This window comes from Aquila chrysaetos, chromosome 14 (genome assembly GCF_900496995.4).
Source record: "Aquila chrysaetos chrysaetos chromosome 14, bAquChr1.4, whole genome shotgun sequence".
In the NCBI taxonomy this organism is placed as follows: domain Eukaryota; kingdom Metazoa; phylum Chordata; class Aves; order Accipitriformes; family Accipitridae; genus Aquila; species Aquila chrysaetos.
Genome location: NC_044017.1, coordinates 29,128,751 through 29,147,342, shown reverse-complemented (window position 1 = coordinate 29,147,342; position 18,592 = coordinate 29,128,751). Strand labels below are relative to the sequence as shown.

At 37.3% G+C, this 18,592-nt stretch overlaps 1 protein-coding gene across 3 annotated transcripts in view; it reads right to left on the bottom strand.

Annotated features, from left to right (window-relative positions):
- DGKH (diacylglycerol kinase eta) overlaps nucleotides 1–18,592 on the bottom strand; it is a 175,400-nt gene that overhangs the window by 30,328 nt on the left and 126,480 nt on the right. For all 3 annotated transcript variants that reach the window (XM_030036453.2, XM_030036454.2, XM_030036455.2), the window contains 10 exons: nucleotides 17,602–17,686; nucleotides 15,063–15,148; nucleotides 13,499–13,598; nucleotides 11,999–12,275; nucleotides 11,415–11,543; nucleotides 6,779–6,913; nucleotides 4,894–5,011; nucleotides 4,114–4,224; nucleotides 3,863–3,959; nucleotides 1,387–1,494 (listed from right to left, as the gene is read on the bottom strand). In XM_030036453.2, coding sequence (XP_029892313.1) covers nucleotides 1,387–1,494; nucleotides 3,863–3,959; nucleotides 4,114–4,224; nucleotides 4,894–5,011; nucleotides 6,779–6,913; nucleotides 11,415–11,543; nucleotides 11,999–12,275; nucleotides 13,499–13,598; nucleotides 15,063–15,148; nucleotides 17,602–17,686 — 1,246 coding nt within the window. The remainder of the gene's footprint in view (nucleotides 1–1,386; nucleotides 1,495–3,862; nucleotides 3,960–4,113; nucleotides 4,225–4,893; nucleotides 5,012–6,778; nucleotides 6,914–11,414; nucleotides 11,544–11,998; nucleotides 12,276–13,498; nucleotides 13,599–15,062; nucleotides 15,149–17,601; nucleotides 17,687–18,592) is intronic.

The following is an 18,592-nucleotide window of genomic DNA, read 5'->3' as shown; positions in this document are numbered from 1 at the left end:
CAGCTGTCAAGGCAACATCTTTCTTTTGTCCAGATAAGCAGAACCAGCAGCACCTTCAGACCACCACCACCACCTCTGATGATCGGTCAACTCAAGACTGCACTAAAGCAGTGAATTACCCTCCTAACTCTGTCCAGAACAAACATGTCATTTTGCTGGCACATCTCATCACCGGAAGACTAAGAATATCAGTAAAACTGCTCCAAGATACACACATTTGTTGTACACCAGTATGACAGCTAGAACAGATCTTCTCTCTCAGTGAGGCAGTCCAGAGAGAAAAATAAACTCCTGAACAGGACCTGAGCAGATGTTGGAGATGCTTTCAAGTTACGAATACGAACATGGAGTATATAAAAACTTTAGATATCCATAGCCAAATATAAACACAACTGCCATCCTCTGACGTATAACAAAAATAAGAAAAGATCATTGAAACATTTTTAAATATTTTTGTGACTTTTATGTGTGTGTGTGTGTGTGTGTGTGTGTGTATATATATATGTATATATTTAAAAGCAAAGGATAATAACTCACAAGAAACCAAAAGCATTTTGGCAAAATATCCTGGATTGTCTATATTAAAATCACAAGCTAATTTGCCACTACAGTTTTAGGTGATTCAGACCTCTCACACACGAAATCAGGACATGTAGAACTAGGATAATCTGCTAGAAATTACAGCGGTTGCACTGTGTGTGAAGAGGATGGCAGCAATAAGACTGCTCCAAGTTGTAAGACATTTAGGTATCTGTGTAGTGTAAAGTTTCTTAGGACATGTGAGGAAGAAGGGAAAAAAGATATCTTAAAATATTTTAGAAGCTCATTGAAAATAGTATTTAAAAAACAGATTACTACCCCCACTAAATTATCAGTCACTAAACGTATCAGTCCCCATTTTCTGAATCACCACCCCTTAGTCCAAAGCTGTTTGAAGAAAAGGAGGAAAATTCAGGTATAAACCGTGAGTCATTATCCTTGTCCACCTTGCTAATTGTTAGAATATAGCAGAGGGACCTATGCTTTGTGAAACCTTATTTACAGGAGTTTGTAAAACAATATAGAGAGAAAATATTTGTGTCTCTATTTATAAAATAGTTTCTAAAAATACTCATAGAGTGATTTTTTAAACAAAATAATCATTAAGCCTTATTATGAACATTTTACTGGAATGGACATGACAGAGGCAATAGACGGTGAAAAATCATGGGATATATTTTCAATAAAAAAATCAACAAGACAACACAGTTTAAACTGAAACAGCCTCCCTGAAGAAGCATATATCCAAACTATATGCTACCACTATTAAAATGAAATGGGAAGAGCAGTTCATGGTATTTATTGCTGGTTTTGCCCAGAAGGTTACTTCTCTTTAACATTACTCACATCATCTTCTTTGGTTCCACCCCAGAAATTAGTCCCACCAGCATAGCTGGGAATGTTTAGCACAGCTATGCCCTGCAGACTTGGAAGGGGGATGTACTGTCCGTCACACTGTAATAGATAAAAGCTCAATCAGTATATAAATAATGTGGTAAAAGTAATCAGCCATTTTTAACACATGAAGCTTGAACAGAGCTGGCAGGGGAGGACAGAGTCATTAACAGGTTTGACCCAAGACTATTCTCTCCATGCTGTGAAGCACCTCTAATACAAACCTCTTCTCCCCGATCTTAGCACCAATTTTTGTAGAGCTGAAAAACATGTAGATACTACAAGCTGTAGCATCTACAGCAGAGGTGTTCCATGACTCTTCAAAAGAAACATTTTCAAATCCTTATTGCGAAATTCCTCATGTACTTAGACCACGCTCTGTCTATCAAGGATTAAAAATTTTTTGCAATGAAAAAAGCTATCTCCTTGAGTGCACACAGTAAGATCGCCATGGACATTACAAAAAGCTTCATTTACCCATTCAGTAATTAGTCTTCCATCCTATATCAGCATTCTCAAAATTGCAGTACACTTGTTATTTAGGTAAATCCATTAAGCAGGGCGGGGGGGGAGGGAAATAAAAAAATCCAAGAATATTTCTTGCATAGCCACAAACATGTAGTTAAATGTAAGTGTTGTTAGCATTGTACGCTTGGCATCCTGTAAAAATAACTTCATTCTCCTCCTGCAAGTGAAAAAGCATCAGTGAAATCATTCTAGTCTTACAGCAGTACAACTGCCTGCAGAGGTGAGCCCACTGATCTCAAACCATTCAACTGGGAGTGAAAAGTGCAGTCCTGCAGCAGTGCCACAAGCGGGGATTTGAAGCAAGTTGGAAATATAAGGTCATAAATGCTGGATGCAGGCGTCACTTTGTGGATTATGAATTTGCAGGTGAAGTTGCCTTTAAAGAAGATTGCTAGATTACCCGAAGTTACCAGTCCCACAGAAGGATCTTAAAATTATACAAATTAAATAGAAATCCTCAGGAAATAAGGACAAAATCTGTAGCAATTTTATCAGGAGGAGAAAGAGGTGCAAAATTATTTCCAGAATGTGCTTAGTGCTCTCTTTTTATGATTTAACCTCAGCAACAAGAGAGAATTTAACATTTTAATCAAAGTGTGACAGTATCCAAAATATGCTGTGATATTAATAGATGCTGCACAGCCATTTGTATTATAGTAGAGGTCTGCCTCCAATTCCTGAAGTTGGTATTTTTAATTTTCCAATGCTGTGCACCTCATCACACGTTTTAGCATAAGGCTAATATTATGCAAGGCAATACTAAATATGAAATTTCTACTTGCTGGTTTACTTCCAGAAATATTCAAAAATAATTATAGAAAGGTCAGATTTGAATGCCTTATTGAATCTTATTTGAATCTTATTCAAAAGATCCTTAAATTAGAATTCTATCTGCAGCATACATAACATACTTTCCTGTCATTATATTTGCTAACTACTGCGTAATTCCTTGATAATTACACAGTCCTTAGATAACAGCAATCTGCTGCTACCAGACAGAATCCTCCTAAATCTCCTAGAAGTGAGAAAAAGTTCCAGTAACTTAAAATAATTCTCTCAACTTAAAAAGTTATCTTCATATAAATATGGTGAACTTCTGTATTAAATATTTAGCATGAAGTAAAAAGAAAAATTATGTACGTTCTCTGTCAAAATCCAGCCTAGATATGCTTTGGATGAAAATAACCGTAACCATCCTTTAGTCTTTTTCTGCGTTTGGTAATCATTTATATCTTCTTTAAGTTCCCAGTACTGTGAAGAAGACTTAGATTTGATATTAGAACTTCAAAGACAAAAATAACCATGTTTAGATAATTTACACCGCATTTGTTGTTGCTGTGATAATATCCTGCTTCTTTTGTGCGACTGTCTCAAACATCTGGTAAAGAAAGTCTCTACTGGTGTAACTGGGCTTCTTGTGATGCACATTCAAAATCTCCCCTCTTCTGTCAGGAATTTTTGGCTAAGATCATCTGTGTGCTCTCCCTGTATGTATAAGAAAGCTTTCAGATAATTTAAAATGAACCTGAAGGATTAACTCCATCTCTTTCCTTCTGTTTCGTGCATGTTCATTTCTGTTATTATCCTTAAGATCTGGTCTCCCCACTTTGATGCAGTGAACATTAACAAACATATCTGACCTATACAAAAATTATTATTTTTTTAAACCCCAGTAATTACAAGAAACATTATACTGGGTATTTCACAATATTTAAGTACTGAAATTTTACTCCAAACAACACCTGCGGAACCACCTTTTACATAGCACATTTTTACACAGTGCCTTTGAGGTCAGCTTGGGTTGACACAAGAACTCTAAAAGGTTTCAAGAGGAAGCCCAAATTCCTCACTACACATTGCGGGAGCAAAAATCCTCATTCTGCCCATAAATAAAATTTACCTCAAGTTGAACTTTTTGTTCTAAGTTCTTGTAAGTTCTCTGCAGTAGCTCTTTTGTGCCAAGAACTCCATACCACATCATGTTTTTCGTCCGACTTCTGAAAACAGGTAAAACAAGACTCACATATTGAAATACACACTTTATTATGTCTTGTATTTGTAGGATGAGAAAAAGTTAAGAAATTCAAATAAAGAGATAAGGAAAAGAAAATAATGGAAACATCTTGGCTCTGTTACTGACAATTACATTACCTGCACTTTTCAGGGTGCTCTTCTCGCTTGTTATTAAATTCTAGTGAAATTTTTGCATCTAACCCAATTCCAAAGTAGTTGTTCATGACACATTTTTCTGAATATCCCTCCCTGTTAGAAGAAAAGAGATAATTATGTGTACATTTGTACAGTACTTGGACACACAGAGCTTTGACCAAGATTATGGTTGGCCTCAGAACAGATACATCAACCAAGAGACATCAAAAAACGTTTCCTCTGAATCTCCCTGAGGAAACCCAACGGCAGTCGAAGAGACAGGTTGGCTCCTAGCTCCTTTGCAAATGCAAGTTACTTCTCGTAGGGGAAAGAAGAAACTGTACCACACGCCCAGCCAGCACTATCTATCTTCACCATACCCAAAATAACAGTGGGATACGAGGAGAGAGCTGCCCCAAGTGTGGCTCTGAGTGCCCAGACCTGCTTCAACATCTTGCTGGTGGCCGAGCTTGCGTTCAGACCAGTGGTTTGGGCAGGAAAACCCAGCTCGGAAGGACTGCTGCCCTTCTCCTCGCAGAGAAAGTGAGCAAGGGGTAAGTGAGCGCATGTCTCCTATTATTCCTGCTGCTGCAAGACAGTTTTGCACTACTCATAACTAAAATGGCACAGTCCAATCTGTTTTCAGACCTTGAGGTCTACTGCCAAATGATAGCAAGCAAGAACTTCACAATGAAAAAAAAAAGATTACAAAAAGATTTTAAAAAAAGCTTAAGAAAAGCAAACTAAAACAAAACAGTAAACTTGGAAAAAAGTATTTCTTACAGGGAATCTGGATCCGGGTCAATAAACGGCGTAGCACCAAATGGATCAATGTTTGCTAGCAACATTTTGCTAATAATTGAACTTCCTGCAATAGAAGCAGCTAGACCAGCCCTCAAACCTGATTAAAAAAAAAACAGAAGAAAATAACAAAAAACCCATTTGTATTTGATAAACAGAGAAACATATATTATCATAATAAGCCACATACTGAGAGACAAAATTCATTACATCTGTATAGGGAATGACTGCATTTCTAGCTCAAGTTTTACCTATATCGGTTATCTTTTCAGATCTCTGGCTCTCTTGAGCAAGAAGGCAGCTATGCTGCAGTGTGGTGGCTGACTCTTCAGGTACCAACATTGAGAGAGAAAAAACACAAACAAAATTCAGGATTTCAGGCCAACACTCAGCGGCTGGCATAGTAACCAAATGGGTGACCTAACATGCAAAAAGACTACTACAGCTTTTTATTTAGTTTAATCTTCATCTCCAAACTGTCCACGATTTTCCTTTGGAAATATGCTTACCATTTTTACAACTTGTAGAATCATAGTTTAACTTAATTTGTGGAAAGATCACAGCCTCGCCATGCCTACCTTGACTAATACCTGTGTCACTCTACAAAACACTGTGTAATATGTGTAAACAGAGAAAAGTACTTTCTAAAAGTTAAATTGACCTAAAGAAAAATGTAAGCTGAGTTCCATTATGTTTTAACTGTACTAATGAAGTTAATAAGAACAGTGTTTTACTGGTGCCCCCTAGTATTAATTGCATTTGGATAAGAACAGATTTTTTTTCAACTGTTTTTGCTGCACAGCAGCTTTGTGTAGTTTCAGTTAACCACTTCCAGAGAGATATCTACAGACGCCTCTTATTCAGAGGGTTGAACTTTACATGTCTCTGCCCCTCAGCCCCTTCATAGCCTCCACTGATTAGGATGAATGATAGAAGGACTTGGGGATACTAGTGGAAGAAGAACTGGACATGACCCAGCAATGTGCGCTCGCAGCCCAGAAAGCCAACCGTGTCCTGGGCTGCATCAAAAGCAGCGTGGCCAGCAGGTCGAGGGAGGGGATTCTCCCCCTCTACTCTGCTCTCGTGAGACCCCACCTGCGGTCCTGCGTCCAGCTCTGGGGTCCTCAGCACGGGACAGACATGGACCTGTTGGAGCGGGTCCGGAGGGGGGACACAAAAACCATCAGAGGGCTGGAGCACCTCTGCTGGGAGGAAAGGCTGAGAGAGCTGGGGTTGTTCAGCCTGGAGAAGAGAAGGCTCCAGGGAGACCTTATTGTGGCCTTCAAAATAGAGAGGGGGCTTATAAGAAACACTGAGAGACTTTTCACTAGGGCCTGTAGTGACAGGATAAGGGGCAATGGTTTTAAACTGAAAAAGGGTAGGTTTAGATTGGACATAAGGAAGAAATGTTTTACGATGAGGGTGGTGAGGCACTGGCCCAGGTTGCCCAGAGAGGCTGTGGCTGCCCCATCCCTGGCAGTGTCCAAGGCCAGGTTGGATGGGGCTTTGAGCAACCTGGGCTAGTGGAAGGTGTCCCTGCCCATGGCAGGGGGGTTGGAACTACATGATCTTTAAGGTCTCTTCCAACCCAAACCACTCTGTGATTCTGATTCTAAGATGCTGACTTTCATTTTTCATCCTCCAGAATCAAATGCAACACTTCTGCTACATCCAGTGTTGTGCCAAACGATCAAGAATCTTCTACATTATTTTGCACTTCCTAGTATATGACACAACACAAAGATGTGTATGTCAGTTCAAACAAATTTAGGGCATGAAGTAAAAATTGTTATTTGACAGCAAGCAGGGGAACAGAAGGCAATATTAAAGTAGTGTAAGGAACAGCAGATTTCAAAATCATAATTACCTGGGCAGATAATCCTAGTGTTAAGCACTGGGAGGTTTTCCTTGCTTGCAGCCAAAGCTGGAGCAGAGAAAGAGCCTGTCTGAGAATGGATACCTCGGCTTGTACGTCGATCTGGAGATCTTGGTGCAGTTTTAACTGTACAGAAGAAGTAAAAGTAAGAGCGCTAATGAGACCTATTATGACATGACCATATACATAGTTTTTACAGCCCTGAAAATATTTCAAAAGCATTAATTTAATCTGTTACCATTCCATGACAAATGTCCTTCCCCCTCACACCACAGTTCTTCTTCTAAAAACAGGGAAGAAACCTCAGAAACAGATCAGGTGACAAGCACAAATTAAAAGGAGCAAGTATGCATGGTATTCAATATGAGGAGTTCCCAACTTATGCTTCAAGCTACTAGCAAAAACTGCATTATGTCCACCTTAAAATGCAATAGTATTTAATGCTGTAGTAAGCTTCTGATAAACATGTTAATAAAGTAATATGAATTTAAACTTCAATTCGATCTATATTTACTTATAAATCTACCTGTATTATATAGTATATTATTATTTATAACAATTTTAATATAGATAGCTATTCTAACCCATAGGCCACGGAAATATCTGATCAACAGCCACACTATTTGCTTCAAGCAGCTAAAATGGGCCCCCTGCCTCCATCAGATTTCTGAAAACATCAGAGAAAACTCTGACATCTTCATCTACAGCCAAACTGAAAACTGCAAGGGAAGGGAAAAAGCCATGTTCAGACATGCTTGTCTCCTGCAGTTAGAGAGATCGCGGGGGACATCAATTTCTCATCATCTTTTCTTTTTCGCAAAAAAACCCCAGCAATTCCCAAAATAATTGAAATAATTTATTTGTTAAAATTCTCCAGAAGATGGATCAATAGAACCTTGTGACAGATAGCAAGGTTTGGTAGCTGATGTAATTGCTGGTGACAAAGGCTCAGGAAAAAGAAGGGGAAGAAAATCAAGAGGAAAAAAAAGATGTTCACAGAGAGTAAGTGGTAGCTCAGTGGGGCCAGTTGTCCCTGGGGCTGCCTCTGGAGGTGGTGAAGAAGGATAGGCTTTTCAGAGAGCTGACTTCAGGTGCTGCAATTTACTTTCCTGGCAGAACTTGTTTCACGCAGACTGAGAGAATATGCCAGTGCCTGCTTTAGCCTGGGGGAGTTAATCTTTGGGAAATTCAGCCCCGTTAGATGTAGCTAGAAATTGGTGCCCCAGGGAAGAAAGTTTGGATATTACCAAATGCTTTGCTATAACATTTCCATGTGCATGTAGAAAGCTTTTGCACACCAGATGATCATAGACAGACATTTCTTGGCTACCTCCGCTGCAAATTATCTCACATGTTAAAACTACTTCAGCTTAGGACAACTTCAAGCTTGACCATCTGAAGAAGCTCAGAACAAAAAATGAAAATATTTCAAAGTGATCTGATATATTCCTTTCAAAACCTGAAAACTAATTCAGAAAAAATAGAATGATTAGGACTAGCATCAAGCAAGCAGAAGAAAACCACCACCAGGAATATGGTGGGAAGGATAAAATATACCCTTTTTTGTGGCAGGAGGGGGACAGATCAGTTCACATCAGTCATGATAACTCAGTCTGAGAGTAACATGGGTATACTGTATGAAGACATTAATGGAAGGAAAATGCAGAGAAAATTGAGAGACAAAGGCAATAACAAGAACCAGGGTTTAGAAATTGTGTTCAAATCAATTCAGGCCAGGATTTGGGCATTCACTTTTTTTTTTTAAGTGATGATAATCTAGCATGGAACAGTCAATGAAATGGCAAATTCTTCACCTTCTTGTATCCCAGGAATATGATTACACACCTTTCTGGATGACTTGCTTAAATCAAACAGAAATTATTAGATGCAGGACAGGGATAAGTGGGTGAAATTTTCTGGACTGTTTTATATGAAAGGTCTGACCAAGTGGACTAACAGCTCCTTCTGACTTCAACACCTGTGTAACAGCCTTGGCAGTTACCACAAAATGCTATAGTATTGCATGATAACAATACAACACAATGATTTGTATCTGTGCACAACAAAACACTGTAATAATGTTAAAAAATGAAAAGGAATAAAAACTGCAAGTTGATACCTAACAAGAGTTATTAAATATTTAGATGAGGATAATTAACATATGGAAAAATATTATCTTCATCAAATGACCAGGAAGATCCTCAGAGGGTAAAATATAATATTCAGAATGAAATTAACATTCATTTTTCATAATGCTACTGAAAAATTCACAACACTATTCACACAGTCTGTTCTCTCTGTACTTGGGAACAAGGCAGTTATATTAAATAGGAAAATCAACAGAGCAGCTGGTCTTTATTTGACAGATGTGACTCATGGGGATAACTGCAATAAAGATAAACTTTTGCTGTTCATGCTCTGATAAGAACAACAGAGCTCTAATGAGTAAAACTGATGTTTCATTGCAGATAATTGAATTCATGTTTCATGCTTTGTCCCTAAACACCTATCTTGCACTGACAGCATTAATATGCACTCTATTTCACACTTACCAGATGTATGAAGAATAATACAGCTCCCCAATAAACGCAGAAATTGTATCACCAAGAAACAAGGGGTTCATATATATATTTCTACATATGGATATACATATGTGTATATTTTTATTTTATTATATAGTTATGGCACTAGGATTGGGTCATCCACAGGGCCAGCACCTGCTATGAGCTACTATCGAAACTAGACAACCAACAAGCATTGATTCCTATAACGAAGGGAAAAGGAGAGAGGCCAATGAAGAGACAATCACCAGAGAAAGTCTGACATCCATTTCTGGAGAAAAGGAAATGTGAGATTCTGAATCAACAGAAGCCCCAACAGACTAATGTCGTATTCGTAAGGTAGGAGCTACCAACACAGGCACCAGCTTCAGAGCAGTGCCTCTTGAGGACGACAACTTTTGAGGATGTTGGTGTGGCTTAGGGTGACAGAAGGAGATGCAAATCCCAAATAACTGAGCTCATTTTGCCCCAGGAAGTTGCTCACCAAATATCTAGAGGATGGGTTCTACTGTCCACCAGCTACCACTGTTTCTCCATGACTCACAGATCATCTCAAGACCTCACCTGCAGTGCATCACTGTCCATTTTGATAATATGGCGAAGACTGAACTTTCCACCTTCAGTAAGAAGCAGCTTTCCTAAAACTACTATGCAGCTTGCAACTCTTGAACAACCCTGGCACATGAACTACCAGTCAACACAAAATGCAGTACTGACATTTGTGAAGGAAAATGTCCAAACATGACCTCTGGCTTAGTGCCAAAACCATGCAAGGGGCGAGGTAAGTGAGGGTCCCATATAGACAAATCGTACTTCTTTCTTCCACTGTAGCCGCTCACTGGCATAAGGACGCATGAAGGAGAGATTTTACCCTATCATTTGAATGTGGGAATTAGTACTACGCTATTTCAGGAGATGACTATTCTCTAAATATCATTTTACACACTGTAACTAAACACTGAATAGCCAAAATGGAAAGCTTTGTGACAAAATGGGCTATTTATGAAAATGCTACCTTCCAAGCAAGTTGTTTTAAACTCAGATCACTCGGCATTCTGATTGCTTTCTACAATTAGCGATACAAATAATACAACGGGGTTCTTTCTGTTGTATTTTTAAAACCCAGCACAGGCTACCCAGGCTGTCTTCCTTTTTTTGGAGAGTAACCTGCAGAGCCGCACAGTGAGGACAGAATGATGCTTCTATGGGAAAGCAGGAGCACTTAGACAGCAGCAGCTGATAAAGTCCATCCGACCAAGGACAGAGCAGGTAGGAGGCTCTCCGCCTTGGAAGGCAAGAGTAGCTTGGTATAGTGGCTTGCTATATGGCTCGTTATCCAGCAGCCAATAGCTGCAAGGAACTAGCTGGACTAACCACGTGTATTTGGGGCAACAACGCAAGAAATTTTTCACGAGAAGGAGCTCTAGGATGTCAAAGACCTCAGTTTGAATTTCTGTTCTGGATTAGACAACTAAAGGGCGTGACCTTGGTGCTGCCACTTCTCAGGAGACTTCTATGCTCCAGTTTCTATTATATTTTTTCCTCCTTTGTGCTGTTCCACTTCATATAGAAGACTTAAATATTCATTCTCTCTGTTCCAATAACTCCAATAACTGTGTCAGGGTAAGTTCCCAGCTGAGACATCAGGGGTTTGTTGTCAATACAATGAATAAATATTTGAAACCCCTTCAACAGAAGTGACTGACAGAAACTCCCATAATATGCCCTTAAAATGCTTATGACTGAGACATGCTATTGCCACCATTATCTAGGCTCTAGTCCCTGCTCAGGTTCATGTAGAAAGGTGAGTGCAAACACTGGATTAAATGCAGGCACTTCTCTCCCCAACAAATACCTTCTCAGCTTTGTAAATACATTCCAAAAGACTGTTCATCTCATCTCCTGCATTTTTCCCTTACCTTTTATTTATCCAAATCTATTAAAATTTGTGACTAGTTTTCAGTGAAACAGGATGCTAGTATTTTTAATTATGGAGTCAACTATGCTTCATAATGCAGCTATTAGGAGAACACAATTTTAAATTACTTCATTCATAATTTACTCACTTGATGGGGACTCAAGTTCCTTTGTATCCTCCTCTTTTTCCTCTTCTTTGGATTCATCCAACTCTTTGCTATATTCTAGCGGAGACTGGTTCACTTGTTCTTCACTATGAGCATTCTGCTCATCCACAACTGTTTATTAAGAAAAAAGACAGAAAGTTTCAAGATTTTTAAAGAAAAATTGCACAAGTGGAAAATTAGCTTCTTTTTTTCTGTTGCTTTAATTTTAAAAATATTAACAAAAGATTTCTATTGCCAATTCAGTGAAAAAGAGCCTAGCAATCCTTTGCCCATTGATGAAGATTTGCTACCAGAAATTTTCATTTTGTGGAGGATAATAGTTACAAAAGAAGCACACTATTATGTGTGTACACACGTGCATACATATGTATTCATATATGCAGACAGTCATCAACATCCAAACAAGCTGCATTTCTTTTCCTTGCAGTTTGTAATAAGCACATAATTTTATCTATGTAAGAATGTAGAAATCAAATTTTAATATTGAAAATTCATGCTAGTTTAAAAAAAAAAAAAAAAAGCATCATTACTCTGTCAGTAAGGATCAAAATGTTGCTGATGTGTACCTTTTTCTGCTTGTTCAATGATCTGCCTCACAGCCTTCTTCAAGCTGTTTGCCCGGAGCATTAACTGTTCCCTTGGTTTGAAGAGTTTCTGGGTGGAAGACTTTGAGACACACTCTGCTAATTGCTCTTTACTTTCAGACAAGGATTCTTCACTTGAAAACTCCTCTGCTTCTTCTTCTACAATGGGGGGAGTGATGCCTGGGAGAATGGGAGCAGCCTGGGCTTCTGTGTGAAGAGCCTGGAGCAATAGGTCTAGCTTCTCATTTAACTCGGAGCACTAAGACAAAGTGGAAAAGAATACACACACACCAAAAAAACAGCGAATGTGTGAACATTTTCAGGAAATTAAGTACCAGATTGTATGTAAAACTGTTGGTGTCTTAAGTGCCTATGTAATTGTTTATGTAAAATCCAAACCTAGTTTCAACGTTTTGGAATATCAGATTATGAGTAGGTCTGCGCAGTTTTTTTGTGGACATAGCCTGTGATACCCAACCAGATTAGAGCAATTATAACAAACCCCCCCTACACTCAGATTAAAATAACACACCGTGCTAAACTCAGCCTGCCACATAACTAGGGTACGGATTAGATCTTACTCCTCTCCCAATGACCTGCAGCACAGAGAACGATCACAGATTTGCCCATACCATGCATTATAAGAAATTATGGGTGGTCAGTACCCCAATTTGGAGAGATAATCTATAGGGACATGCCCAGCTGCTAGACTGTAACACGCGGGGTTGTTTTTGCAACACAGCTGTACATTTAAGCGAGTTGTCACAGAGCAAAGAGGCTCAAGCCAGAACCAAACACGGTCAAACACTTCTACCCATCACTAAGCAGTTGCTCTCCCTGTGCTTAAGGGAAAGGAAACCAACACTGTCTGGTCTTGGAACAGTAAAAAAGAAAAATTTGTTTTCTAAAATGTGCACCAAATAGAAATGCGAACCACAAATTGCCATTTAGCAAGTACATTTCCTGACCCTGGGATTGCTAGTGATTTTGTTTTCTTCTTTTCTTTTCCACTCATGTAAATTTTGTGCCTCAGACCAAATCCTTCTGGGTTTTTTTTCCAATGCCTTTGCAACATGATCTCTACAATTTGCAGCTCAAACCATTATTTTTAACATCGTAGTCTCTCTTCCCTTCATTCTCCCAGCATACTCCTCCTTTATTATCCCATTGTTTTCCTGTAGCTAACTTAATCCCTAAAAGTATAACTCCTAATGCAAAATATTTCCTTTTATCTCTACATACGTTACCATGAACTTTATCCTTTGTGAAGGAAAAAAGTTTAAACAGAGTTTATAGAGATCTTAGGGTTAAAAGATGGTTTGGAAGTAACTGTTCTATGGAATAAGAAGAGAAGAATCTTAAAGTCACTGGGTGAAATGAAAGTCAGGCTGAGCATCCTGGAGCATTTGAAAATTAAACACCCATGAGCTATAAACTTTAAAAAACCCACAACTTTAAACCAGAACACAGTCATAGTCTTACTTTAATGGCCATGGCATCAGCTTCCTCTGCATTTTCCATTGGTTTTTCGTAAGTCTTCCCTATTTTGGCAACAAAGTCCTTTACAGTTTCACATAATATTCTTCAGATAAAAAAAGGAGAGGGAAGAAATCAAATGAAATAAAATAGATATGTTTTGAATATTAAATTCTTATGGAAATGTATTTATATGCATACTGCTATACATCATTCATGCTGGAAACTGAACTCTGTGATCATACTTGCAAAGCAGATGATACTCTTTTCCATGGCTTGCAAAATTCAAGTGATAAGCTTTAAAACAAAAACTCGTCCTCCCTTTTATTTAAGCCTTCGTGCACATTGTATCTAAGTCTCTTATTTCTAGGAACTGAAATAAGCACGACTCATTTTACCCATTCCCTTGCTTGCACACCTTCCATACCAGAGGAGTTAGCAAACTTACATTCACTTTGATAACTTCAAACACAGTCTTGCAAACTCCCATGCAAAGATGGAGCCTAGAAACCATGGAGAAAATCTACTGACTTTAATGGAACACTTCTTAGATGAAAGCATATGGCCACACACATCCCATTGCACAGCTCATGCTTTTGAACCACAGCTGACCCTGAGGCGTAGCTATACAAATTACAGTGGCTGCAATGAATTTTCATTGTGTAAATCAGAGAAAGACTTGGTTCTTATTACCTACACTGCAGACAGACAGCAAGCTTACTAACGAGGTGTGGATAATTGCTTAGTACTGTTCATTTGATTGAAATTTATTTGACAAAAATTAAATAGATTTAACAAGATACAGACCCAATTTAGAATCTGGAGTTATAATAATATCCTGCAGTTTAATTTTCAACATGTGCTATGTATACTTTAAAAATGAAATTTTATTAACTTGCTTTTAGCAGAAAAAAAAAAAAGTGTAATGACATTCAGATGTATTTTTGAAGATCCTATGACTGGTCTTTTGCATATCACAAAATATAAGATTTTTTTTCACAGAGAAGGTATACACAGAATACTTCTGATTTCAGATGATGTCTGTGATTTGCCAAGTAATTACCTCTCATTTTGAAGTGTTTCAGTTTGGGGAAAAAAACCTATTGTCTAAGACCACTATTGATTGAATTGATATAGACAGAGCTATGACAAAGCTACCTAGCCTGAATTTCTGCTTCACATTGGTGAAGTTGTTTGTCCTCTGAAAGATACGGATATGCGTAAAACAAACCAGAGAAATGTAATGTGAAGTAGATCACATATTCACATTAGTAAGTGTCATATTTAAGCTGCACGCTGGAGTGATTTAAAATCACTTTATTTTAATAATATGTGATATTTTTTAATGTTGATGTGTTTAGTATTAAGCTACAATTACATCCGTTACAATTGTACCATATAAAAATTTTGCAGAAAAATCATCCGCTCTAAAAGATATAAATCAAGATATATTAAGCCAAGCCAGTCGGGGCAGCCATAAGAAAATCGGGCTTAGACAGAAGGTTATTATGGTGATGACGTTACACAGGGGATTTATCCCACACATCATACATAAAACCAATCAACTCACTTGGCAGATGATATGACAACTGAGTGCTGATCAGAATTGAGAATTTTTGCAAGATGAGCAGCAACTGAGTCCTCATAAGCAGATATCTGAAAACAGAAAGATGACTTCAATTTCCACATGTTTCAGCAGTTTAACACCAAGTAGTGAGTTAAAACACCTCTAAAAATAGCAAGATTTCCATTTCAGATCTAATACAAGGACAAGCAGCTGGCAACGCAGATTCTACCTGCATCCTGTATTTTATGTACCAGATTTTTAATATTCAAAGTAACACTGAATCTGAGAACTTGATCCACAGCTCTCTTCTTCCTGTAGAGAAAACGGTAGGTTATTTCTAGGCTAAAAAATAGTCCATGAGGCAGAAAAAAAAATCTACCTTCTTTTTAGATTTATAACAACCTCAATTATCATAATCTAATATGTTTTATTTCTAAAACAAGCTTCCCTCAAACTAAACTGCTCAACTAAGAATAAATAAGTTTGCAGTTATATTCCTGAATTTTCTTTTTACTGTCAGATGGGCTTTTACCCCTTACTACTGAGAAAGGCTGCTAAAGTGGTATCATGTTACCAAAACCAATCCTTAGGGAGCAAACCATTTAGGGCTTAGTCTTTACAGGAACATTTGGGAGAATGAATGTGTGCGCTGTCCGTCTTTTCTTGCACAGAAGAATTATAAGGTCTGAAATACTCTGGAATGGATCAGAAATGCATTCTCACACACTATAACCTGTCTCAAAATAGATATGGATCCAGACCTCAGTTTTAAAAGAAAATTCTAACCAAATTCCAAATCTAAAGCTAAAAATAAATGCCGTTCTGAAATTTTCTGACAGCTTCCATTAAGAACCTCTTAAAATCTCTTAGCGTGTTTTTGCCCTTGATATGGAGCAAGCAGATATACCACCCTTTTTTTTCTCCGAAAACCCAGCCTTAGTTGTAGAACTCTGACAGTAAATCAGTTTTCATTTCAAGGGAAAAAAACAAGACATAACCATCTGATCTGTAAGAATGAACTACTGTTGTTCAAACATCAGTATAAGATTTCTGGAAGCAAACCAAGTGAAATAAGTCTCCTGAAACTGGAGGAAAGAGAAAAAAAAAAAAAAAAAAGAATTGGATATGTACTTTTATTTACTTTTTGAACTGCACTTTAATACATTACCTGCTGTAAGGTTAATTCTTCTTCTTCTGAGATATCATAACTCAATAAATGATGCAAAAAACATTAAAATAGAGATTGAGCAGGGTACTCAAAAGAAAATGGCTTTGTCCAACTTAGAGTAATGGCAGGCAACTATAGCCTACAGAACTGATTTTCCAAAAAAGAAGTTTTATATGAGCAGTTCCTTCCATTTTCAGGAGGGGCTAAACATAATTTCAAAGCCAGAACTAACTAGAACAAAAAGTGTATTTTTCCCTTTACAAGATGAAGATACACTTGAAAATTTTAACTGTCTTGAAAAATTAGAGAAGATAAAGCCTCTGTCTGCATTGCTGATGCTGGAAACAGAGCTGTGTGCAAAGCAACCCCGTTAAAATCCCAGCCAGTGGAGCACAAGCCTCTTTGCATCTCTACATCCAGCAAGCCGTCAAAGGTTATAACCTCCTTGCCAATTAAACCAGCCTGAATTATTAAATTATTCAAGAACCTGCTGATTAATTATTGCTTCTCAAGTACTTTTGAGCTGAAGTTGATATGCATTAACTTTCTTAGGAATATATTATTTTCTTATTTTTAGTCAGACTTTTCATGCCAATTAATTTGATTAAAGCATCTCCCTCTCTCACAAAATGTAAACCTCATCAGATAGTACAAGCGCAAGTCTAGTCTGAAAGACAGACTAAACTTTTCTTTAAGGTCACTTATGATTTCGAGCTCTCCAAAAGAGCAAACAGAAAGTTGGGTGGTATCACCTGATCTAACTCAAGCTGCAAAAAGCCTCTTTCCTTCTTTCAGAATACAACCCTTGCCTTCAAAATGTTGGGGTTTTTCCAATGCTTATTCCAAACTCAAGATAGCAAACATTTTGCTTTTATATAGATATAAAAATATATTTTATACATTTATATATATTATTATAGTATATATAATATTATTATACAATAACATAACACTAAATCATACTATTATATATGAAATAATATATAACACATTCTTATATATAATAATTATATTAAATATATTATGTTATTACATGGCATACTGATATAATAATATATTATATTCTCATATGAAAATATATAATATATAAAAACTAATTTATAACACATACGTAATGAAATATATATTTTTCAGGAATAAATTTTTCTGACTACTCTGCTGAAGACTCCTTACCTTCATTCATTTTTTGGCAAATAATACAGAATTGGAAACCCTAATTACTTGAGATACACTCCATGAACAAACGTTAACTCAGTTCAGTTAGCAGATCACAAAACATCTGTTTCTATTTTTCATGCATGTGCTTCAATTATAAATATTGTCATCCCAGAAGCTCAAAGTATATGAAACAACAAAACAAAAGTAAAAGTCCACCTGGCATTCCTCCGACTCTTCTGCAGTCACTGGAAGAATAGAAGGCTTTGCTGGTAATTTTAGTTCATATGACATTATACTCCACCTGAAAGAAACATAACAGCTTTTAAGTTTCCAGATTGTTAGTTTTATCTTTTCTCCAACATATCAACAGAAAGAAAATTCATTGCTACACCACAGAAAAACTTGTTAAAAAAAAGCAGCTTAATTATTAATTGTAAGCTAATTGCATATGGGTGAAATAATTGAGATTAATGGTAATAATTTGTTTTATTGCTCAGATTATTTGTTAGTGATTTGATGATGAGCCATACTTGAGAACAAATCATGGGACATTCAATGCAGGCAACGAATATTTTCCAACAAAACATTCATAATATAAAAGAATTTGTGCAAACTAACTGCAGAAGTCAAAGGAAAATAGACGTGTTCCTAGAGAAAAAGCTCTAAGGTAACATTAGCTTTTCATCTCAACTACGGGAGGCAGGCATGAGAACAAAGCAAATGGTGAAGTATCTTCATCGACATATATATATTTTTCCCCTGGTAAAGGACAGTACTCTACAGCATAGATAGTATGAAACCGCTAATAGCAACATCCTTCAAAGCCTGCTGAAAAGAACAGGTAACCACTGCAGATGGCCTTGGGAGCAAGTCTACTGAAATTAGAGCAAAAAATAAATCTGAGGTTTTTTTCAGTACAGAAAAAGGCAAACATGATTTAATCCATGAATCTTTCAGTATGCACAGGCCAACACTTCTAAGGATCAATAACAAGCATTTCTCTACATACTTTGCTGTAAAACAATCAAGTAGTCTGCAGAAAAGCTTAAAATAAGAGAGGACTTGTTTCTCTATTTCATAAAAAAACCCAACTAAAATAAAATCCCCTTTGATGACATTCAAGAGTTTGTAACTAGAGCAAGAACAGAAAGACCCATGAGAGAAAGGAACAAAGTAAGTAATACTCCTCTCAAAAACAGAGTGTTAC